The sequence below is a fragment of the Lygodium microphyllum genome, chromosome 13, assembly GCF_053477565.2.
Source record: "Lygodium microphyllum isolate KBCC chromosome 13, Lygodium_microphyllum_v1.1.10, whole genome shotgun sequence".
NCBI classification, from domain to species: domain Eukaryota; kingdom Viridiplantae; phylum Streptophyta; class Polypodiopsida; order Schizaeales; family Lygodiaceae; genus Lygodium; species Lygodium microphyllum.
In genome coordinates, this window is record NC_141147.1 from 151,038,649 (window position 1) to 151,063,712 (window position 25,064).

Sequence of the window (25,064 nt, forward strand, 5' to 3'; positions counted from 1 at the left end):
GAAGCAGTTGCATTGTGCTAGGTGGATGGCTGAGAATTTAATATGTGTCGTCTCTTTGGGGAGTATATCATTAGTAGTTAGAGAGATGCATATATTATAATTTCTATAAATTTTATTGACGTATTGTTAAGAGATAGTGAAAGGATTTAACATTCGTATCAAAGCTTAGGCCTGATTGGACATGCATTCCTTGTCAGCTATGGCTTTCTCACATGCATGAGAGGCCCTCATCAACATCATCATCAAGGAGCATCCTTTTGTTTGTTGGTCAATACTATTGCATATTGGTTCATGGTTTGAAATTCTTCTCTCCTCTTCAATTTGAGTGTGCAACCCTTTTTCCAAGTCACAACAAACTAACCTTCTTCTCTTCTTCCATCAATCATGAGAACGTGTTCTAGTCCATGCAGAAGAAAAAGGTAAGGAATCTATCCTCCACCTGCTGTGATGTAGGGGGGCCACCATATTATAAGCCTGAAAGGCTTAATAGCAATCCTTATAATTAAAGTTGCCACTCCTGTATGAAATTGGAGGGAAGACTGCCTATTACTGGGCCATAATGCTAATTGGAATTGTGGTAGGGTGTTGAACTTGGCAGCTGTGCATATCACTATTAGGTAGGGGTTGTCAACTTCGTAAGGCAAGGAGGGGCTTTAAGTGGCTAGCACGATTATCAACAGACTATCACTAACACAAGACTATAGGTGCAGCTTCCAAGCACCATAGCTGGAGTGAGCTGACTATTGTTACTGGACCATTAGACTCCTTGCAAAGTTGACAAGGTGGCCTGACCATCAATCCGCAAGTTGCCAAGCTTGCTGCTGTCAATGAACAGGGGGAGGTGGGAGATGGGGCTCATTATCTTCTAGCCTCACATCTCCATTAAGGACAATAAAAGGTGCTTGATTCTGCAATGGCCACATGAGCTTAATTAATAAGCTCCTTAGCCTTATCAGTAAAGCTTCTAAAGGTTTAACCTAAAGCTTATCAACCAACCACGACAGGCCTATCAATGGCCTGTTAATTCAATCTTAAAAAATAATTCCTGGGATTGTGACAAGTAGGTTGGAAAATTCAAGTCTTTAAATTGAGGCTTGTCTAGATCCCTCCAATCAAGGCTTCAATCTATAGCCTTTCAAGAGGCTGTTTACATGCATAAAATACCTTCTTCAATAGCAGGCTCCAGCTGATCCACTCCCAACCTTTTATTTTGCTACTGCATTAGATTCCGAGATTTCCAAAAAGAAAACTTGAATGTTCGAAGTCATGGAGGTTGAAGGGTTTAACAATGAATCTCTGCTTCCCAAAATTACTCTTCAACAACAGGTAGAGTTGCTTCAACACAATTTGACTGAAATCACGAGGACTTTTCAACAGTGTGACAACCAAAGTGCTGTCTTTGATGCCCAGCAAGCCAAAAGGAAGATGGAAAACTTGTTTTATCATGGTTGAGTCAGTTTGATGACTATCTTTTCGAAGAATCTTTCACCACAAAGGACTGAATCAAGAACACAACTAATTATATGATGGATAAGGCTCCAGTAAGGTGAAATATTCTTTGTCACAACACCAATCGTCTCACCACTTGGGATGAATTCAAGAAAAGGTAAAAGAATCTTTCTTACCCCCATTTCACCTTTCTACATGACGCAATTGGTAAAACCTTTCATGGCAAGAAGGAAACATGGTGGCCATTTACATTGAAGGAATTTGACAATGTTTACCTTTCTTGAAGCCATATCTTTTATTTAGAATGCTGAAATAGAGTTTGAAACCATCACACAACTCATCCCTAACAATCAAGCCAAGCATAAATAGACTGGAAGTAATAAACACAACTTTGAAATATATTTTAATTTATTTCGTAGCAGCACCTTTTCAGCTATACGAGTATCTACTGGCATAGCTAAAAATGGAGCTTAATCCATGCCTACTGAAGCTAAAGAGAAGCCTCAAAATGCCAATAGAATTGTGCAACATGAGATCTCAAATCACTTGCTATTAGTCTGGTAAGCTTGGTCATATATGAGCTAATTGTCATGTTAAGCTGCAGACGCTTAAGCCCACCACCATTGAAAAATATCACATTGAGGCTACCCAATTATGCAGCTGATGGAACAACAAAATCTTTGCAATAAGAGGTACCTATCAAAGACAAGGAATCATCACATACTCCTATTTCCTTGTATGATTTACTTCATATATAGGGTCATCTCAAAGTTTTAGTAGTATCTTGCATGTTGGAAGTTCGAATGATTTCATTTCGGAAAAATTGGTCAGGAAACTGCAACAAAAAACTAGCCCTTCATTTTATTAAGTTAAAATTGCATTTCAAGGCATTTGTTATAATGAAACATGGAAAATAAGGGGTTTAGAAATCACCATGGGTTTGTATTGGGAACAATAAATTTATTAGTTGCACCACTGTGGTTTCCTGATATCATTCTAGGCATGCTTTTTAGACACCAATATAATCTCAAAATTGACTATCACACAATCTTACTTTCAATTATCAAGGAAAAACTGTGACTTTAACAGGTGATGCTAAACTTGAAATGTTTTCTTGATACATGATTTATGTCTCCAAAGTACAATCACTTGATTCATTCACTCTTGGTTATGCACAGAAACACCTTTAAGATTGATGCAAACATTGCTTTGTGGAAGATTATCCTTCACATTTGCCAACATTCTGAGGGGACCTTGATTAGAAGATAAAATTCTTTCTTAAGTTTACTCATTGTCATAAAGCTCTCTATAGATAGAGCTGGTTTCATAAAAAAATAAATCCAATGATAGGTCACTGAACTCCTTGATAAAGGCCTAAGCTAACATAGTTCATCTTCTTTTGGTTTACTTATGCTTTTAATGGAGAAGAAGAGTAAAATATATTGCATATGTATTGATAATAGGGCACTGAGCAAAGTAAATGTAAAGATTGGATATCCAATTTTATTTATTTATTTATTTATTGCAAATAAAGTGTGGCTAATTATATTACTTTAGAGAAAAAACTAGAATACAAGTGCCCATGCTCGACAGACGAGCTGGACCTGATACAGAGTCACAGATAAATCAAATATACAAGCCTCTCAAGGCATTCTAGGGGGGATGGCAAGAAGCCATGGAGGAGGGCGGGGGGGGGGGGGGGGGGGTTGTAATGCCATCTAGGGCTGCCTATTTGCATCGCAAAAACAGGTCCTGGTTGCCACACCTACACATGAAATGAAAACGGAGCTCCTGCCGAGCTCGAGACTCACCTTGTACCTGATCTCATCGGCTGCAAAGGGAGTGGATGATGGAGGTCCAGAGCTCTGCTAACGTCGCCTGTGCTGAAAGTCTCTCCCCGCCAAAAACCTCCTGACACAGCACCTTCTAGAAATGCCATCTAGTAAGACTCCCTATGATCTCATATACCTCAGAGCAGTCTGCTGTGGGCTCTAGTACCTTGCGGATGGGTAGAGCCTCCAAACCTACCACTACGCACGACCCTGCCTCGATAATGAATATCATGTCTTGCATCCTAGCCTCATACAAAAGGTGATGGCCCTGGCTAACTGCGTGCCAACAGAAAGCTCCCCATGAGATATATCCAAGGCTGGGTGTTGTTTGGTGGAGGATGCAGTATGCTCCTCTCCACACGAGCTGCGCCGCCTCACATGACCAAAGGCAGTGCTTTGGGGACTCAGGCTGCATTGTGTAGCATTTAGAACCTCCCTCCTACATCTGGGCTAACCAGCTCCCCATTGCCAAGCCTCCATGTGCCACCAGCCATAAGCAGTATGATACCCTCCTTGGCCTCCAGCTCTCCCGTAGGTGGTGCCAGAAGGTGTGTCGAAAAGCCTCCGTGATGTTGTGCTCTGCCCAATGCCTGCTACGCGACAGCACCCAATCCATGTCCTCTTACATTAGTACGTGCTTGCTAATCTTGGCTGTGTACTCCAGGAACCTCAGTGGCTTCTTAGCAACCGCGGTGGCTGGCCATAGCCACTCTTCCAGATCCCACTCCAGCTCGTCAAGTGGCATGTCCTCCCAATTCCAGAGGCGCCACTCCCTGAGCTCTTCCCAGATGACATAAGGGTCCAGTCGCCAAGTCTTCCCCTGAAGGCCAACCACTCGAATCCTCCTCCATGAAAGGACAACTATCCCATCATCCTGTTGCACAGTGAAGAAATTCCTACGTGGGGTGCCTCCCACTCTACTTGCCACCTATAGGGGGATACCTGCGGATGAAAACCTAGCGGCCCATACCTCTCCGGGCTCTACCGACTCTCGTCTCTCGGGGGGACAAGCCACTCTTAAGGTATTGCTGCATCAATCTCCCTTCTCCTCAACTCAACTCCTCTCTGGCAACCTAATGCCCACTACAACACCTCCTGTACACCTCCTGCCATGTCCTGATGGTGCGAGTCGGGCCTACCTCCCAACTAGTCCACTTGATGTGGGGGCAATTGCCAATCTATACCCCTTCCCAATCTCTGAGCTGGGGATTCCAGATTGCCGGCTGGCAGTCTATCTCCTCTTGGCAACCCGGGGGGCTCTGAATTAGGGCCTTACGGAGGCCCTGCCGCACACGAAGTAGACTGCGTAGGAAGGGGGTTCGGGAGGGGGTGATCTGGGGTTTTATGAAAATCCATCTCAGGGACGGCCTCCAATCACCGACAAGCCTTGGTTTGCACTTTTGGAGGCCCTCCTGCTCTACTTGTAACGTGCCCGCCTATCAGCTGTCCAAGCACGTTTTTAGCAGTCCATCGAGAGACGAGTCTAAGCGACGCCGCCCGGCAGTCCCATGGAATATCACGGGGTTTGTCGCCTAGGGTTTTTCGAGTTCGCCTTGCAACAAAATGTTTGCCACCGAACCCACTAGGATCGACTTGAAACTTGAGTCCCTAGAGGTCGAGATCTTCTGACAGCATTCTAGCGTCAGTTTTGGACATCCTACTTTACGCAGAGATAACCAAGCTGAAGCAGACCCATGCCGCACTTGGTTCAAAGAGAATGGAAAACGAGAGGGATACGGCACTCCATCTCTCTGTCCATAGGGCATAGTCCCATTCCGGTCCCCTAAAACGGCATGAATCAGAGTTCTAACCTAATGATTTCTAAGGATTAGTCGTCAGTAAAACCTTGTGAGAAGCCTCCTAGTTCTCAGGGACCACCCTACCGTAGGACAGACTCGTCGGGGGTTCCGTCCTCTCGCTTCCCTCACTTGGCGTACTTTAGTTTTCTAATTAGTCCTATCACTTTTAGGTGTGACATGTAAAAATAGCTTCCTTAATTATCCTTTCAAAAGGACAAGGTTCGTTCACGTAATCTTATGGCATTGACACGAAAACAAATTCAAACAGGTTCCCTGGAAGTACTTACTATAGCAATTTATCAGAGATACAAATCTTGTTCAAAAGGGACAATATCGGCACTCCGTAAGGATGCACTTAATTTTCACCAAGTTTTTGCCTTGCATTAGTAACAAGGGCCCCTCAAGAATCTATCCCGAGTCACGCTGATCATTTGAGTAGGACCGGAAGCAGGGAATTTACAGCGAGAGCCCCCCCGGCATCCGAGCATCCTCCTACGTTCAAACTAATCTGCGGAGAGACCTCTCGTGGCGGCTTCGGTCCACGTTCCCGTCACAGCTATTTAGAACCCCCTTGGCTAAGATTGGCGGCCAACTGGGGGTGGTTTGGCGCGCCCTCCAAAAGTTTAACCTGATTCACTATACTCATTTATGAGTTTGGGGTTACACAATCTCTCTTTTTTTCTTTTTCGTTGAAGATGTGTTCCTAAAATTTACAAGCACAAACAAAGGTGTAGGTGAGTGCTCGAGACATCTGCTAAGATGGGGTCCTTGTCTTGACCCTAGCGTTTGTCCTTCTTGCCTTGGCGGTAATTTCCAATATCCTCCGAAGGATAGGGAATACCTTCATTCCGTCTCCCTTCCCCCCTCCCCCTATGAAGTAACAATGCCATGGTTAAAGGTGATATTTTCAAAGTCGTTTCAGCTTTATGGAGGCCAGATTTAGAATAGAGACCGGTGAGTGTTTTATTTGTCTCATGGTCCCCCTATGAAGTAACAATAGATTGGCTTAATTTCTTTAAAACCCTAAATAAGTTGAGTTGAGTCCTATCCTTGCGTATATAGGGTTCATTTTTATTGAACGGCTCTTGAGCAATTATTAGTATTTCGTATGTGCGGTTTACAATTATCTTCAAGATGAATCCCTAGTAGTGTAACTGAAACTGATCATGATGCCACGCAATCCAGAGGCGTCTCTTCCCCAGGACAATGCTGCAATGCAGGCCTTTGCTTTTGGGAATTCATTTCGATGCGCTTATGCAAAACACAAATAGAGACTTGTATTTTCTTTTGGGTGGAGGACGTAAAGTTATCAGGCCTAATGCAAAAGTGAACCACTTTCCTCTGAAGGTTTATAAGGGCCTAATACCTGGTTTAGTATTGCAATGGCCTAGATATCCTTAAGCGTTATCGTAGCAATTCACATACTTCATGTACTTGATTCAAGCCGTTACTTCTACCTTTCCAATTTCACAAATTTCGTGATGCAAAGAAAAAAAGTACGATTTTCCCTTAATGATGAATATGCATAAGTGTTCTAACAACCCATTTTTCAATACCTTCAAGCATGCTAATGTTAGTGCAGAATCTAAAGCATTACGAGCACAATCAATAAGGTCCTTGATTTTTTTTTTTGCATGCATTAATGCAAAATCTTTCGTGCAATTTACTCGTTCAAAACATGCCAAAGTGCAAGTAAACACAATTTCCAATATGATAAAACGATGTAAACTAAATGGTGGTTGGTTATCATAGAGTTTTGCCGAATACCTTTCCCATCCCAATAAAGTCGGTCTATGTCCTTAAGGCCTCCCATCAGGGTAGGATTTATGGGACGCACTTGATTACCAAGTGACGTAGTTCCTTGACCCGTAGCTCCATCGGTTGAAGCGGGATTCGCGTTCGATTGGACCTTACTTCACTTGGGAGGCATCGTGTGATGTAGCTTTTGCTTCGTGGCTCCGCACCCAGGTTATGAGAGAGACGACTCCTCGTGGAAGGGACTCGTCTATGAGGACCTTCTCCAAGAGGGGGGGAGAAAGAAAGACAGCAAGCTCAGAGTTCTTCAAAGAGGAAAAAAATAATAATTTTCTTCTCTCTCTCTCTCTCTCTCTCTCTCTCTCCCTTTCCCTCTCTTTTCTCTCTCTCTCTTTTCTCTTACTCTCCATCTTTCCTCTTACTCTCCCTCTCTCTCTCTCTCTCTCTTTTCCGTAATGGATGTTATATTTATAAAGTACTAAACGACAAAAGAGTTACAAAAGTCATGGCAAAGACGCAGAGGAAATTGCCATATGCCAGGGAAGTAAGTCCTCCCGAGGGAGTAAGTCAGAGTGCCAAATGAGATCTATCTGCCAATGCAAGAGACCTTTAAGCCTAGCAATATGTCCCTGAACATTAGAGGCTGAATAAAAAAGAAAAGCATTCCGAATGGTCCAATTGTGCCAACAGCCCCAGTATCTAAGAAAGTGAAACAAGATCTTCATATATGACTGTGCCGGTGTGGGGTATTTGGGCCGCACAAACCCAATCAAAAGGGCTTAGCGAGAAACCAACCATTACTCGCCAAACCGCTGACAAGAGTGACCAGATTTTCTTAGCGAGAGGGCAAGAAATAAATCGATGACGGGACGATTCCACACTGGTGGTGCAAAAGAAACAATTTCCATTGGAGATTCGACGCTTGGAAAGGGCTGAAGCAAGAGGAAGATCACCAATCATCACCCTCCAAAGAAAGACCTTGCATTTGAAAGGTGTCTTGTTCAACCAGCCCTCCATCACAGTTACCTTCCACCATGACTGAGATTTACGCAATCCCCATACAGTATTAGCTTTAGTAACCAGTCATTGATGATCTTTAATCAGAAGCTGATACACCCGGTTAGCTGAGGCCTTTTCCAAATTCAGCCGGCCTGCAAGGTCCCAGTCCTGCCAGGGACGATCCGAAGCAAGGGCAGGAAAGGGTTGTCTGGTTTGGAGCACCATCAAAAGCTGTCCCCGTAAATCACGGTATCCACGAGGGATCCTGAAAAGCCTCCTAGCTATACGAAACGATATCAACACATTGCTATACAGATTCCCAATATGGGTCCTAGGTCTCTCGTGGAAAAGGTGAGAGAGACTATGGATCTTCCAAAACCTAATGTGAACCAAGCATCTGGAAAATGAACTTCTCACAATCTGTCCGCTCTCCTCCTCTAATGGTACTAATGGATCTGCACCCTTGTTCTGCAAAACCTGGCAGGCTGGACTATATAAAAATCTTCACCTACTGTGCTTGACAAAGAATACTTGAGATTTTGATTTTGCTAGAGAGATTGAGCTTAGTCTGAACTTAAATCAAGATAAGAAGCTTATCTCTGCATTTATGCCCACACATACATTCAGCCCCAAAGCAACATGTGGTGTGTTTGCAACAAACTGAACTGGAAGTAATATACCAACACCATGAATCCTAGGGAGCAGGTTGCTGTTTTCACTTTGTTTTTACCATACAGATCAGACAGATCATCACTATTTTCTTATGACTTATGCATATGCCATGATCTTCTTCACAGACAACTTTCCTTGAGAGTTACTCATGTGATAGGCTTTTCTCTACACCCAAAATATGAGACAGGACAAGTAGAATTACTTTGAGTTAGCAGTTGGTCTCATATTATTCTAGTTGTGACATCTAAAAATGCTTGCCTATGTTCTCCTTTAATACACACAGGTGAGCGATGCCCATTTCAAGATGCTGAAGCTCGTGCTGCTTTCATTGGCATCTCATCATCTACTTCTTCAATGGAACTGTTTCGATCTGTAAGTTGATGATCTATAAATAAGAATATAAACAAAGAAGATGTGATAGTTATTTTGGAATGTTGATGGGTCTCTTTACAGGTGATGGAAGGAGTTGCATTTGCTCTACGTTCAGCACGAGATTCCATGATTGATTCACAGAGTCTAGGTGTGTCATCTTGATGAGTTGTACAATTCGACTTCTTGCTTATGTGGATTATGTATACAACTGTTGAGTTTACAACTGACTGTTTCCAAATGTGGCTTTTGTAGGTGTGATAATTGCAGGATCCTTACGATTGGTTGGTGGTGGTGCAAGGTGCCTTTTGGTTTCTTTAAAATCTAATTGTGAAATGTGTCAATGAACATTTTTGAACCATTAAATTTAAACATTTTAATGCTTTGAGCAACAGCTTTCTAAAACACAGAAAATCAAGATGCTAGAGCTCTATTTGAACTGATGTGGGTAAGAGAAGATAGTAGACTAGAGAGAAAACATAACAAACATTGAGAGTTAAAAGTTAAGATGATGTTTAGCACATGCATGACCTTCAGAAAAGCTCTGACAACTAGTTCTACTTAAATAAATTGATAATTGAACCACAGATGTAAAATACTTCTAATCTTCTTAACCCACTGTCTTGTTTAGTACTTTGAAGATGATGTGCTCTATTTGGTAAAGCATAGCTCCTGTAATTCAATCAGTTAGGAGTGATTGAGTGTGCATCACACCTGAAATACAAGGATGAATGAATGACATAGGTATTGCTTACAGACTGTTGGCATGAAAGTAAAGAGTCTCCAACCAATGACACACTGACTCACTTGTTGTTTAGGCACTGGATTTATGACTCCAGGCCCTCCTTTGAAGAGGAAGACATGATTTTCTGCTACAAAAACTGGTTGCATAGTTGGAGTAAGAGGAGATCCATTGATCTTGAAACTGTAGAAAAGAACAATGTCTTCATGTCTCCTCTGGCTCTCTGCATCTAGTGCAAGCTTTTGGGAATATTCCATAAGCAATCCATGTGCCAACTAACTTCCTAAACTTCTTACCAAAGGAAGAGTGAAATTGTTCTAGATGTAAATCTGTTAGCTAGTGTTCTCTAGATGCCAGGAAGGTGAAGAGATGCTCTTGTCTACACCAGTGCTAGCCAGTTCTCCGCAACACTCTTGATTGTACTTATCTAAATCCTCTTCCCCAACCTGGTGATCAATGACATTCTAAGGCCTATCATGGAAAGGGTCTCTCCACAACCACTCTTGTTGATCTTCTTGTAATTTCTAGAGAGGTCTCCTTTGATAGGATTAGTTTCCTCATCCATCCATCATACATGTAATGGGGTAGTGATCTATGTACCATCTCTTATCATAGGTGAGCGATGCCTCCAAACTTATGATGAGAACACCCTATCAACACTAATGGATCAAATCCTCTCTCATAAGTCTGATCTTCCTCCATCTGGAACTAAAGACTCTCTCCCTCTCTCTGCTGGTTGCGATTACTCCAAGAAGGACGTCTCCACTTGAAAAGAGGTCAACCCGGGTCTCAGAAGTGTCTATGGCTATCGTCACTTATAAGAGGCGCTTCCTTGTTCACTATCTCTATCCTAGTCGTGGCTACTCTGATGTCATGGACCTTGTGTCTCCAACTTTCATTTGGTATATCCAAATAGGCAAACCACTCTGTTATTATAGCAGCAACTTGCATGGAAAATCCCCCTCCAATAGAACTGGGTCCTCTACCCTAGGGTGTGGCGGAACTCTAGTTTCGAGTGTTATTAAAGAGAAGCAACTTTCTCAAGTCCTTTGTATGAAGTCTTGAAGATATTAATCTCCAAGCTAAGATAATGGCAGCTGCAAATCCGAATTTAAAGTTCCTTGCCAGGTCTGTAGCGTTGATCTACTGAAAATTTGAATTGATGCGAGGCTGCTATGGCCCTCTAAGAATGGGTTTGAATATCTACAATATCCATAGTAGTAGCTTCTTCAATGACAACTTGCATAGAATAAGAGCTTAATAGTGAGCTTCACCAATAAAGTTGTACTATGGCGATGTGGATCAGTGATCCTTGGGTCATCTTTGGATCTCAATATATTGATGATTTTGCATGGTACCTTTGCCTTGATAATTCCCATCTCCTCTTGAAAATTTAATTTTTGATGAGGCATTTCAGATGGCCAATGCTTGACATGGAGCAAGTCCAGAATGAGAGACTATATCACATGGTCTCTAGTAGAACATAGTTAGCAAATCACCCCCTTACTGCTAGAGAGATCCTAGTCATGCTCTAGGGTAGGAGCTTTTGTGTAATGCTCAAACAAGTAGTGCCTTTGCTACTTTGAAGTGATATCATTGCCCACAAGGTGACCAAGATGTCTCATAGAATCTCAATGAGGAACCCTAGTGACCTCCTCAAGAGGTCTTTAATTTGGCAAGCGAGTATTACAATCCCAAAATGCTGTGTTTTGTAGCAGTTGATGAGAACACTTGAGGCTCTACTACAGATTTCCATCATTGCTACAAAGGGCGTGAAGTGCTCTCATTCCCATCTAAATACACTTTTGTTCTATGTGAGAGTTGGACATCATCATTTCTTGCACACCCCTACTTTTTGTTGCCCATTTTTGGCTCCCCTATAATTTCAGTCCCCCTTGCACACCCAGCCCCACGCACCCACTCACACACACACACCCACCCACCCACCAAATACATCTCTGCCAACATCGCCACTTTTGTCCTCTCCTTTTTCTTCCACCATACTTGACTGCCTCCTCTCATCCCACTTGGCTATCACCTTCCTCTCATCACCACCGCTGGTTTTGAATTGCTCTCATTGGCTACCAATTCAATTCAAATTGTGTTAGAAATAAGAAGCTCGCCTGCCTACCCCTCACAATACCCCACTCCGCCTCTCCTGCTCTCTCAGTTATGGCAAGTCATCAAAGTTTCTTCCTTTTTCCGTAGCAACCTTCCCCCTAGTCAAACAACAATACCTTAGGTCAGCCTTTGGTGAAGATACACAAAAGAAACCCTTAGTTTGATGCTCGAGCACTCCATGGGTGCCCCCCCGTCAAATGCCTTGCGCATCACTCTCATCACTGAGGAATAGCTCTTGTTAGTCCACACCACAGAGAAGGAACTACAGGAGCCCACAATCTCCCTCCCTCCCTAATTTCATGTAGTAACGTGCATATGGGTCGACCTCATACACACAAGCTGGGCCTTTGTCAGTGTGTCATGAGGACATGTACTTTTGCAAGCCTCACTTAACATGTGGATTAATTTTTAATCACATGTTTAAGTAAATGTTGCACATGTGGGGTGCAACTAAGGTTAGTGCAAATTAATGAGCCTGGGACCCAAGGGAATCAGTGGATGTCAAAGACAAAAGTTGCAATTAGTTATGAGGTGGTATCTGGTGCTAGTTATTGGCCTAAGTTATTTATTTGGCCATAAGTGTCAGTTGGTAACTCTAGAGATGCTAATCTAATGGTCAAAAATGGCATAGGGACACTCGCGAGATGAAGTGGCCTAGCCAATTTAATAAATGGCTGGTTTGACTATTTTTCTAGGCACTGAAATATTTATTATATTAAAATTACTATAATAATGTGGATAATGCTGGAAATTCATTTGGAAAGGCTGCCACTTGTTAAATTCTCCAGAGGAAGACTCAAAAAAATATGGGGAAGGCTAGAAGAGCAAAAACGAAGGCTTGGAAAGAGAGAGAGAGGATCATTCATTTCTTGTTGAAAACACATTATTGTGAGGAGCTGGGGCAGCCATCGTGAGCTGAGTCTCAGCCATTATCAGCAAGCATTTGCAGATTTTGAGCAGCTGACAATTGCACGAGATCCTAGGCAGTTGGATGACAGCCCCAAGCTGAAGGCGTTAGCAGATTTTGGGTCTCGAGGTGCAGGTGACAACATTTATTGCTGTCTGTTCAGGGCAGCAGCTACATTTGACTGATTTTCAGTCATTTGTCACGACAAAACTTTGCATTTTTCTCCCCTCAACATTCTCTCTCATTCCCCAGCCATTTCATAGCCTTGCTTCAAAGATCTCAGCATTTGGACCCTTGGAAGTTGAGAAATTTCACTTTTCTCTACTGTAAACCTTAATTTCCAGCAAAAATTAGGCTTTAGCAGCTGCCTTAGGAAGCATGCCAGACATTGAAGACTCCAAGACTTGAATTATTCAGGGCTGAAGGTAATTTTCAGCTGAAATGAAGTGGAGGACCCGGCCAGCCCATCAAATCTAGGGCATTTCCACTCTTTTTGAAGTGGGTGAAAGCCAATCAATTGCCCAAATCAAGGGGCAAATTGGATTGAAGACTTGCTAGTCACTTTGGACAATAAGGGGAGTTTGGATTGCAAAGGAGGATTGGGAGAATTCCATTTGTAAATCAACTTCTACTTCAATAAAGCCAAAGAAATATTGAAATGGGCACCAATTTTGGGGCCAACTAGGTATCCATTGTCCAAAGATTAGTGGGTAAATTTGTATTTTCAGTTTTGCAATAAATGCTTAGTGATGTAATTAAGTTGTAATTATGGAATTACCACCCATCCATTGAAAAGAAACTGTCCTCCATGTAGCAATCATAGAATCTGTAGTGCCATGAAATATCATTCTATGGGTCCTCCAAACCTGAGCCTATGGGCAATCCCAAAAGCAATGCCTCTTGAGTCTAAACTCGTATGTGCTAGTAACCAAAGAAAGAGCAAAATCTTTCGTAGTCTAAAATTGTCCTCTAATCTCCTCAAGAAGTCTGCCACGAAAGGCTATGGTATACCCTAGATAGTCCAGTGCTCAGCTCCTGCTCATTTGTATTCTCCTCCTCAACCTAGTGGTATAGCCAAAGAAGGAGACATCCCGAGGCATCTTTGCAAATAGATCTCTCCATACCCACTCCCCAAGATCGCAATGAAGCCTCAGTAGTGGCCTCTTGCTATATGCCCATTGTCTCCATACAAGTTTGAGGGTTTGGGTCTAAGCACCAAGTCCTAGCATTCCGTGAGCTCTAACTAATCCATATCCTCTCGACTATGTCTACCATCCATCTCTATTGAAAAAGTAGTAAAGATACTCTCTCCATTAGTGGCTACCATTGCAAGAAGGATCTCTCCTCTGGTAAACAACCCTATCCATGTTTGATTTGTCACCATATCCATGTTTGATCTGTCACCATGTCATTCCTCCATTCAAGGGGTACCACCTCCCTAATGCTCTGCATTATGACTTTGGTCCCCTTGATATCTCGAAGTCTTTGTCTCTCTATATGGTTTGGCTGCTCCAAAAGGGCAAATCACTTTCCTACTATAGAAGCTACTTGTGCAGAGAATCTCCCCTAAGATAGGAGGGTCCTCTCTCCAATGGTGTGGCTTCTCTCTATCTTGAGTAGCTGATTAAAAAGAAGAAGTTGCCTCAACTTCCCTTCAACACTCTCGCTAGGTCAATCTGATGAAGTCTTGTAGATATTGATCTCTATGCCTGTATAATAGATGCAGCAATCTAACCTCAAAACGGTTCATAAGCCCTATATCTTGGATATGCTGAAATAGCCAGTGTATGCTAGGCTGCCATGGCTCTCCATCAGTGGGAACAATGGTCTCTAAACTCCATAATAGTAGCTTATTCCATGGCTTCTCACTCGGGAGAAGGCTCCTCACAATGAGCTTTAGCATCAATGCTTTACTTTGACTATGTAGGTCAATAACCCCCAAACCACCCTTGGATTTAGGCTCAATGATAGTATCCTAGTCTTGCTTTGGATATCCTTAAGCAAATATATCAAGGTTCAGCAATATGGGCATAGTCAATTATGAACTTTCAAAACAATCATTTAAAACCTAAAAAAGATTTTACTTATATTATGGTGCCCAAAATAGGGCAAGTAAGGGCTACTCAAATATTTTTTAGATCAATCTGAATCTTCTCAATCGAGATGATATGACCAAGATACAATAGCTTCAAGTGAAAAAATTCGCACTTGGATAGTTTTGCAAACAATTTCTTTCATTTTAAAAGACGTAAGGCAATACCCAAATGTTTCGCAAGTTTCTTTGACTTACTATAAATAAGAATGTTGTCGAGAAAAACGATTATCCACTTTTCAAGATATAAACAAAAGAAGTGATTCATCATCTACTAGAAAGTTGCGAGAGCATTGGTTAATCTAAAAAGTAGGACTAAAAATTGATGATGACCATACAACGTTCAAAATGTAGTTTTTAGGACATCCTTAGAAACTATCCATATCTAATGATAGTTGGACCTAAGATCTATTTTGGTGAAATATTATGCACCACAAAGTCAATCTATAAGATCATCCATCCTAGGTAACAAATACTTACTCTTAATAGTCACACTATTGAGACTTTCATAATCAACACAAAGTGCATCGTGCCATCTCTCTTTTAGCACACCCTATGGGGATTTACTTGGCTGAATAAAACCCTTAGCCAGGTAATCTTGAAGTTGCCTATCTATCACGTCTTCCTCTTTCAAACTAACTTTATAACGTTTCAGACAGATGGAATGGCTTCCGAGCAACGTCTTGATCCTATAGTCTAAAACTTTGTGAGATGTGGGAGTCTGTCAGGTTGTTCGGATAGAAAGACATTCGTATATTTATATAAAGTCTGATCCAAATACTCACTTATATTTGAATTGACTTGAACATTATTATTAAAAGAAATGGATTTGTATTATAAATTAGTTGCAATCGACTTTTTCTATAAAAACAAGTATATATAAAAATATTTGGATCGAAAAAACATTCACTAAATTCCAATATTGAAATGATATATATATTATTTTTTGTGATCCCAGTGAGTAAACAACCCTCGATCATATAGAAACAACCATCAAGCTCAAAAGAAAGTACATGTTTTTATAATCAATGTACAAAGAGAAATATTTATCAAAGAACCATGGCATGCCAAGAATGACATTGACATTGTGTAGACTCATTAGTCGGTAGTCCATGAGCTAATGGTACTATTTGATTGAAAGATCCAAACCTAGCACCATCATTTGATCCCAACGATCCACAATAGGGCGCTTTGCATATCAGACGTAATAAATTCGGTCAGTGGGTACCGTATAGAGCTGTTAATTACGAAAAAGGTACAAGTTTGCATGATTACAAGATACACGATGGCTCTACCCCATCGTGTGTACACACTGACTCTCTACAAGAACCAGACAACCAAAGAGTTACAAAGTCATGGCGAAGACAGAGGAAATTGCCATATGCCAGGGACGTAAGTCCTCCCTAGGGAGCATGTCAAAGTGCCGGAGAAGATCTATCTACCAATACAAGAGACCTTTAAGCCGAGCAATATGCCGCTGAACATTATAGGTGGAATAAAAAAGAAAAGCATTCCGAATGGTCCAATTATGCCAACAGCCCCAATATCGAAGAAAGTGAAACAAGATTTTCATATGTGGCTATGTCGGTGTGGGATATTGGGGCCGCGCAAAAACCCAATCAAACGGGCGTAGCAAGAAACCGACCACCGCTCGCCAAACGGCTGACAAGAATGACTAGATTTTTTGAGGGAGGGGGCAAGAAATAAAACGATGACGGGCGGATTCCACAGTGGTGGTGCAAAAGAAACAGTTGCCGTTGGAGATTCGACGCTTGGAAAGAGCTGAAGCAAGCGGAAGACCACCAATCATCACCCTCCAAAGAAAGACCTTATATTTGAAGGGTGTCTTGTTCAACCAGCCCTCCATCACAGTTACCGTCCACCATGACCGGGATTTATGCAATCCCCATAGAGTATTAGCTTTAGTAACTAGCCATTGATGATCTTTCATCAGAAGATGATACACCTGGTTAGCTGAAGCCTTTTCTAAATTCAGCCGGCCTGCAAAGTCCCAGTCCTGCTAGGGACGATACGTAGCAAGGGCAGGGCAGGAAAGGATTGTTTGCTCTGGAGCACCATCAAAAGCTGTTCCCATAAATACCTTTATCCACGAGGGATCCTGAAAAGCCTCCTGGCTGTACGAAACGATATCAACACATTGCGACTGGCAAGGGTGGCATCCGCTACCGAAGTTAAGCCCAAACGGGCCATGCGGTTGAATTTTGGTCGAAGCTCATGTTTACCTTCCCACGAAATTAACCGCGAGACTGCCAACAATTCCAATTGAAAAGAATTAGTAGCTAGTGATCCTTCGCTGGATGCCACTGAGCCTTCCGGAGGACCAGTCTCCAGGAACACACCAAATGGGCAAGCAGAGATGAAGAAGAACTGGAGAACCGAGAATCGGCATTAAGAACATGCCACCAAGAACTCCGGATTTGAGTATTACCATGTAGAAGCCCGTGATCCTCAAGAAAATAACGGGCTATAATGACCCATGGATGATGATCCGAGCACATGGCGTGAAAAAGAGACCAACGGAGTGCCAGCATATGAGTTTGGGCATCTAAAATAGCCCCTCCACCCATGCGTTTGGGGGTGCACACATGCGACCAAGAAATCCAGAAAATGCCTGCATGCAAGGAATCCTTCTTCCATAACATGAAACGAATAGACTCCCTGCCAGTCCAATGACTGCAAATCCGACTCCGTGCAACTGAGAATGGTTGATTTCAAAGCGTTGATGCGAAGACCGAAAGCCTCACTAAAGAGAGCCCAAACATCTAATGCTTTGCGAAGGTTATGCTTGTCCGCACGTAGAATCATAAAGCTGTCATCAGCCAAGGATTGACTAATGAAGTGCTGTCCAGAGGGAAGCGATGATCCAGCCAACTGAGTAGAAGCTGCCATGTGAGATAACATCGAAAGAACTGGATGAGTCGCAAGGGCAAAGAAGAGAGGACTCAAAGGGCACCCCTGTTTCACAGAGCGGGCAAGGACAATTGGCTTGGTAACGCCTCCATTCAGCATGACTCGCGAAGACGCTGCAGCACTGGACATAAGTTCTGCAATGAAAGACCAGTCCAGATAATCAAAAGCCTTTTCCAGGTCCAATTGAACCAGTACGACCTCCTGATTAGAATGCCTTGCATAATCAATCGCCAGTTGCGCATTTAATACATTGTGCAAAATGTTTCTGCCCTTAATGAAACCATATTGGAGAGGATGCACAATGGCAGGAAGATGCTTATGGAGCCGATTCGCCATTAGTTTGGAAAAGATTTTATACATAGAACCCATTAAAGAAATTGGGCACCACTGTTTCAACATAGACGGCGAAGGAACTTTTGGAAGCAGTTTAATAAGACCTTCTTTCCATGAGGAAGACATGATCCCCGTTTCCCACACCTGCTGAAACAAAGCCATCAATGGTTTCGTGAGCTGGGTGGCAAAAATCTCAAAGAACTCATTGGTGAGACCATCCCAGCCAGGACTTTTATCCTTGGGCAAGTGTAACAGAACATCCATAACCTCCGCCTCACAAATATCTGCCTCCAGAGTAGATTGCATGTCCTGCGGACTTGATTGCGGACCAGATCAGAAAAAACTGAACGAGCATGAGCAATTTGGCGTGAAGGAGGAGAAGTGGAACCAAGAAGGTTGAGAAAATAATTCCTACACATATTCACAATAGTCTGTGGATCAAGGACCATTTGACCTTCTGCATCCTGGAGTCTAGTCATATTCTCTCGAGCAGGAGAGGCATGGAGAGCTCAAAAGAACTTATGAGTCTGACAAGCACTATCTTGCAAAGTCTCCGTCAGATGTTGCAATTTGGCCTGCTGATAAGATTTCAACTGAAACTCTTTAATAAGATCAGCCAAACGCATTGCCAGTGACAGCAGAAATACATCATCTGGAGTGTCCACCAGCAAAGAACGAACCAAAGCCAGCAGGTCCTCCGCTGCTTGTCGACGCTGCCGACAAAGGGAGGCATGATGAATCCCATACTGCCGAGCAACCCGCTACACATTAGAGAGCAATCTTTCAAACGAAGCAGTGCCTTGAGATGAGAAATCCAATAAGAATCGATCAATCAATTGCTGCATATAGCCCTGAAAGATTGCATGCTTCAAATAAGAGGAGTCGAAACGCAAGGGGAGTCTATCCGGAAATTGTTTGAAAGGTGCAATGGGTTGTGCAAGGAGCTCAAGCTAGAGAGGGAAATGGTCCGATAAGGCATATTGTTGCAACACTTTCATTTCGAGCATCTCAGGCAGGAAATCATCATTCTGCATGATGTATATACGGTCTAACCGCGACCATGTTGTTGCATACTGGGCAGAATGGAAAGTAAACCCTGTAGAAGAGGGGTGCAGCCAAGACCAGAGATCTTGCTTAAGAATGGCAAGCGCCAACTCCTGCCACATACGACTTTCCGACGCATCCATTACCGAATGCTCTGATGTGGACTGTGAAGAATCAACACACATATTGAAATCCCCCATCAAAAAACCCCGTCTGCCAAGAGATAAGGAACTCTGCAAAGTATGCCAAAGCTCCTGGCGAGATAAAGGATCATTCGGAGCATAGAGGCCAAGTAACCATAAGATCTCTCCTTCGAATAAAACTTCAATCACCACAAAGCGGCCATGTACATCATTCTTAATAAGAACCGGCTGATATTTTTCATGCACAATCATAAGCACCCCAAAATACTGCCTGGCATATATCCCTGCATAGAACAAACGAAAGCCATGGTAATCCACAGCTTTTCCTGCTTCACCGTGACTCTTGTGCTCAATAGCACACAAGACATCCCACTGATTCTCATGCAATACAGTCCACATGGCATGTTGCTTGTGGCGAGAACAAATTCCTCGCACATTCCACGTGGCTATCTTCATGTGTATTCAAAAGAAAATCAGGTACGAGGCACAGCTTGCCTCGATTTAACCTTTTCTGCGAGAATGTCCAGGACTCCCTCATCCAAAAAATCAGCTAACACGGAAAAAGAGTTCTGACGACCAGATTTGGAGGTAGATGGCATATCCGCTGTCTCGGGGATGGAACGGGGATAACGACGATCCCATGGGGTAATGACGTTACCTCTAGTATCAAAAGCCAGCTCAGCAGGTGGACCCTTTGGACCATCCGAATACACTCTCCTAGGTGGCTGTTGACGGGGAGCAGAGGAAACCATAGCACGAGCAGAGTGCTCTGAAGACAACATTTCTTTCCTGCGCATATACGTACGCATGGAATCTGGTGAGGCAGTATACACCATGCCAGCAACAAGCCTGTTGCCTTTTTTCACGCGTACATCTACCCAGTCATTGCCACCGGAATCCAAACCCGAGACATGTTGTTTACCTTTATCCAAAACTTTAGGTGGCTGGGTGGCATCTGCGACGGAGCATCACACACCATATCTTCCATGGGCAGCGCAACATGCTCGGCATCTGCAGTGTGGTGCTTCTCTGGGCACTCAGCCATAAAATGCCCCAATTTTCCACACGAAAAGCAATGTCCTGCAAAGTTGCCCCATTTCAAACGAAAATGTAAAGGATGCATGCTAGAGCAATTAATACGTAACCAAGCAGGCCTTTTCCTAGCAGTGTCCCATAACATACACAGACGGTTGCGATTCATGGCCCTTAGGCTTGGGGGGACCAGAACAGTGCCCACAGCAGCCATGGCGTCCTCTAACAGTGGCCAATAATCAATCGGACAGTTTTCCACTTCAACCCACACAGGGCATTCACGTTGCAGCAGACGCTAAAAATCTGCCCTTGGGCGCCATGACACAACATGGACCAAACGGCAATCAACGAACAATGGCAGTTTAGATAGGAGAGCAGCACGGCGCGTCTTAGATTTCAACAGCACCTCAAAAAAACCTCGGGGCCCAACAAAAATCTCTTCAACACATTCCCCTTGTAGCAAACTGTGCAGCCACTGGCAAATATGGGAAAGCAGTGGGATCCGACCAGTGAAGAAGAGTATCACAGCACGTTCATAAAACACTAAAAAGGAGCGCAAGACATGTTTCGGGTCCACAGTGGCTTCCAGAACATCTTCCGTTGCAGAGTCACAAAAGACTTCCTAATTATGTTGAACATAATCGCCAAGCAGAGTGTTGGTAAACTCCAGCAAATGCTCCCAGTCAACATCCTGAGAGTCCATAGAATCAGAAGCAACCTGAGCATAGGAACGATCCTGATGATCCATTGTCTCGGCCGACGTATGCTTGTTGCGTTTGCCCGCAGGCTGGCTGAAGTCAGGAGCAGGGGGCATCTCCTCTGTGCACGAAACCATATCCTCTGGTTCCTCGGTATCAGAATCCGGACCAAGAGCTACCACCGTTTGGTCTATAAAAGCCAGATCCAGGCCAGCCATATTGTATCAGTACGTATGCCGGTCAGAGGCCAAGTGAAGAGCTCACGGGAGGTAGATACATCAGGCGTCTCTCTCTCTCTCTCTCTCTCTCTCTCTCTCTCTCTCTCTCTCTTTTCTGTACAGGGGCGCTGTCCAGGGGCGTATCCTGCAAGCACAGCCGATGAAACCTGAGCTTTACCTGTCAGCCTCAGTCGTGGCCTATCCCAATAATGCGTGTGGCAGGGCACAACCCTAACAGTGCAGGGGCAGGAGGGCGGAACACAAGGCTGGCAGTCGACGGTAGAACGGGACAGTCGGGGGCGCAGGGCAGGGGCCAGGCGTCAGCAGAAACTTTAACGCACAGGGCGAACGGGCGAAAAGCAAACACAGAGCCCGCAGTTCAGGCGAGTGACAGCAGGGCGGGGGACGCAGTCGATGGGCCTGCAGACAGTAGGGCGGGGGACTCAGCCACAGCTGACGGGGCTTCAAAGGCAGGCGACAAGCCTGCGGGCGACGGCTAGAAGGCGGCTGCAGGCGACGATGACCAAGTGATGATGATGGGGCACCAGGCTATGGCGACGGGGCTGCAAGCGACACATAATACTAGCCTCTCTCTCTCTCTCTCTCTCTCTCTCTCTCTCTCTCTCTCTCACTCTCACATAATGGGTTGTTTCTCTGATAGTGGGTAATTTATGTTATATCAAATCACAGAATGCGTACAAAAGTTAGATGACATGAAAGATACAATGGGTTGTTTCTCTCTCTCTCTCTCTCTCTCTCTCTCTCTCTCTCATTGCAGGCTACCTCTCTCACTCGACATCAAGAGAGTTCATTCCATGTAGTCTCCCTCTCTCTCCACAACTTCAATCTTTCTCTCTCCATGGCTGCATTCTTACCACTAGGGTCTTTCTCTCTCGCTCTCCGGTCCTCAGTGTTTCTCTCTCGCAACACTTAACAAAACATTGACAGTAATGTTTGTGTTAACATTAAACACAATGTTAACATTAAAATTAACGGTAGCATTACCACAGACATTAAATGCTAATATTACAATCACGGTTAATGTCAAGATAACATTAAAAGTTTAATGTTAAAGTGACATCAAAAATTAAAATTCAGGTAACATTACCATTAAAATTAAATCAACAATCACTATCAATGAAAATTATAATCCCTATACGAGCGACAAGAATACAACTTCCAATGATGGTTTGCTATAGCCCTAGATTCACAACTCCCTTGATCCCAATCATTAGAACCACAAAAAAATCTTGCACACTAGCATCTCCCCAACACAAAACTGGAGCATGAGTACCTGACAAGAGAAATACCTTCTTCCATACCCACCACCCACAACGCTTTCCCCTCGTGTACAGCCCTCCAACTAGTAGTATCCCATACCACCTTAACGAGATAAGGGCGTCTTGTTGTTAGGTGTGAACCATCATGGTTCTATGGGCAAAAGTAGTTTTTTGCATGTCATGAGATTTCCCATCCAATTGTTGACGCTCTAATAGCAATGAAAAGTCCCCCCAAGGATCCAACCTACACACGAGACACGACACAAGTCATATCCATAACCACCTAGCCATAGAGCCAAACATTCGGCAACAAGCGAACGCTCAGCACCGTCACGTTGTATGGCTCTACCCCCCCGCTCCGTCTAATCGCACCTGTCCCTAGTTTGGATCACGCCCCTTGCTCCGCCTGATCGCACCCGCCCCCAATGTGGATCACGCCCCTCGCTCCACATGTTCACACCCCCCCCAGATCGAGGGCCGTTTTCTCCCCCCGTTTCCACCTCCCTGACCGTTTTATCCCTCGCCTAGACGTCTGTCCCTCCCCCCCCCCCCCCCCTGCTTGGCCTTCCATTTTGCCTGGCCATCTGCCCCCACCTGTCCACCCAGGCGTGATTGCCCCTCCCTGCCCCAACATCTCGCTACCCCCGCCTGTCCGCCCACGCAAGACTTTCCCTCTCCTTCCCAGACAATTCGCTGCCCCCCCCCCCCCCAAACGGTGCGCTTCCCCCGTCCGAAACCTCGGACCCGCCCGCGGTGTATCAAAAACAGCAGTGTTTCCCTCCCCCCCCCCCCCCCCCCCGCCATTGATCCCCCCCACCCTCCAGTTGCTCCCTCTATCTGCAGCAATCCCCCCCCCCCCCCTCAGGTAGCACCGCGATGTAATTGGTAGTTCTCTCAGAAGGGACACGCAAAGGAAACCTCTGGTCAAACACCGATGCACTTAGCGAGTGCCCCCCCAGTCAAACACCTTGCGCGTAGTCCTCTCTGAGGAGCAGCTCTTAGCCATCCGAGCTAAGGAGCTCGAGCTAATGGAAACAATGATTTATGGTCAGGTAGTAGGACATTCCCTAGCCAGGGCAGCTTCGGGACTGGCTTTACTCCACGTTGCGCATCGGCTCAGCGCAGATCGTGGAGGCGGTCCTATTGGGCCAAGGGATCTTCATGGTCCGGCTCAGCTCGGCGAACGGAGCTCGCGAGTTACTCGCCAATGCACCATATGCGTCCACGAAGGGGGTCATATACATGGTCCCTTGGTACAGTGGCTTTATTGTGGAGGCGTTTGCACTCCACAACAAGTTTCTTCGGCACCCGGTCACCATTCTTTTCCCCGGCCTTGGCGGTTGAGTATTGCCAGTTGGTGGAAGACTTTGGACGGCTCTTCGGCACTATCCTTCCCGCGTCTTTCGCGGATGCAGTGATAGCAGCAGGAGTCCCAAAGGTACGGGTGGCAGTGAAAGAAGTCAAGAATATCCCACAGTTCCTAGCGATTGAGGCAGGCGGGCACTCCTTTAGGCAGCAGGTCATTGTGACTGGGCAACCAAGGCAGTGCCTGCGGTGCCACGATTTTGGGCATCAGGCAGCAATTTGTACGTGTTTCGCCAAGGCGGCTCCACTGACAAGCCCACAGGTGGACACTGACGGCTTCACACAGGTCCAGAGATGACAGAGAGGGAGATGGCAGGGGGGCGCACCCAGCTCATCAGACCCAGCCTCGTCAACAGGGGGCACGCGGGCAAGCAACGCCCCCTCGGCAAAGCACTCCACAGCCCCCCTTGTCCGTCCCACCATATAGGACTGCAGCCCCCCACATCCTCCACCCGCGCCATAGACTGCCTCGCCCGAGTTCCTATAGTCCCCGCACCCCCCTCCCCCCCCCCCCCCACACATCCCATGCCCCCCCCCATTGACCTTGGCCCACATCCCCCCCTCTCCAAGGCGCCCCCCCCCCCCCCCCCCCCCCCCCGCGCACCTACCATGCATCTCCATCCATCCCACCGTCCCTCGATCCTCTTCCCCCCCAGCAACCCCCCTACCGATCACCCCCCCTAATCCGCACTCGGTTCAGGTGATCCCTCCCAGACCCACCCCCCCTCCTCCCACAGGAGGTGATGAGCCACACACACCTACCTCCTTTGCGCACCAGTAGTTTTCCCCCTCCCACACAGCCACCAGCTCATCTGCCCCTTCCACCCACCACACCTTCTCAAGATAGGCACAGTTGTTGCCACAGGAGTTCTTGGGCAGTGGCCCATGGTCCTACCTGAGAGTTGCGGAGCGCGGAGAGTTCCCACTACCTCTAGAGGTGGGGATCTTTGTGGTTCGTAAGGAGGGGCAAGGTCCATCTACTAGCACCACCGGATGGACCAAACTACGCCTTTTTTCTTCAATCCTCTCACTCAAGAGAGTGGACGACCACACAGATTGAGGAGTTGAAGAGTCAGGTGGTAGATCACATCTCCCAATGGATGGGAGATGAAGGATTAGCACTGTTTGCACAACAGTGGCCTGGTTGCATGATGGACATTAACTGGTGGGCTGGTGCCAAGGTCCCACACTTGAGCATTATCTTTTGAGTCCCCCCCCACAGTGGAGAGCTCCGAGGGAGGTGATCGAGTGGCCCCCGGCACAGGCGGCCCGTTTCTACCAGT

General features: G+C 45.1%; 1 protein-coding gene across 3 annotated transcripts in view; it reads left to right on the plus strand.

The window, feature by feature from the left end:
• Positions 1-25,064, plus strand: part of LOC148027351 (uncharacterized) — a 143,924-nt gene that overhangs the window by 86,282 nt on the left and 32,578 nt on the right. For all 3 annotated transcript variants that reach the window (XM_087691915.1, XM_087691914.1, XM_087691916.1), the window contains exons 14-16: positions 8,790-8,878; positions 8,960-9,026; positions 9,131-9,176. In XM_087691915.1, the coding sequence (XP_087548041.1) occupies positions 8,790-8,878; positions 8,960-9,026; positions 9,131-9,176 (202 nt within the window). The remainder of the gene's footprint in view (positions 1-8,789; positions 8,879-8,959; positions 9,027-9,130; positions 9,177-25,064) is intronic.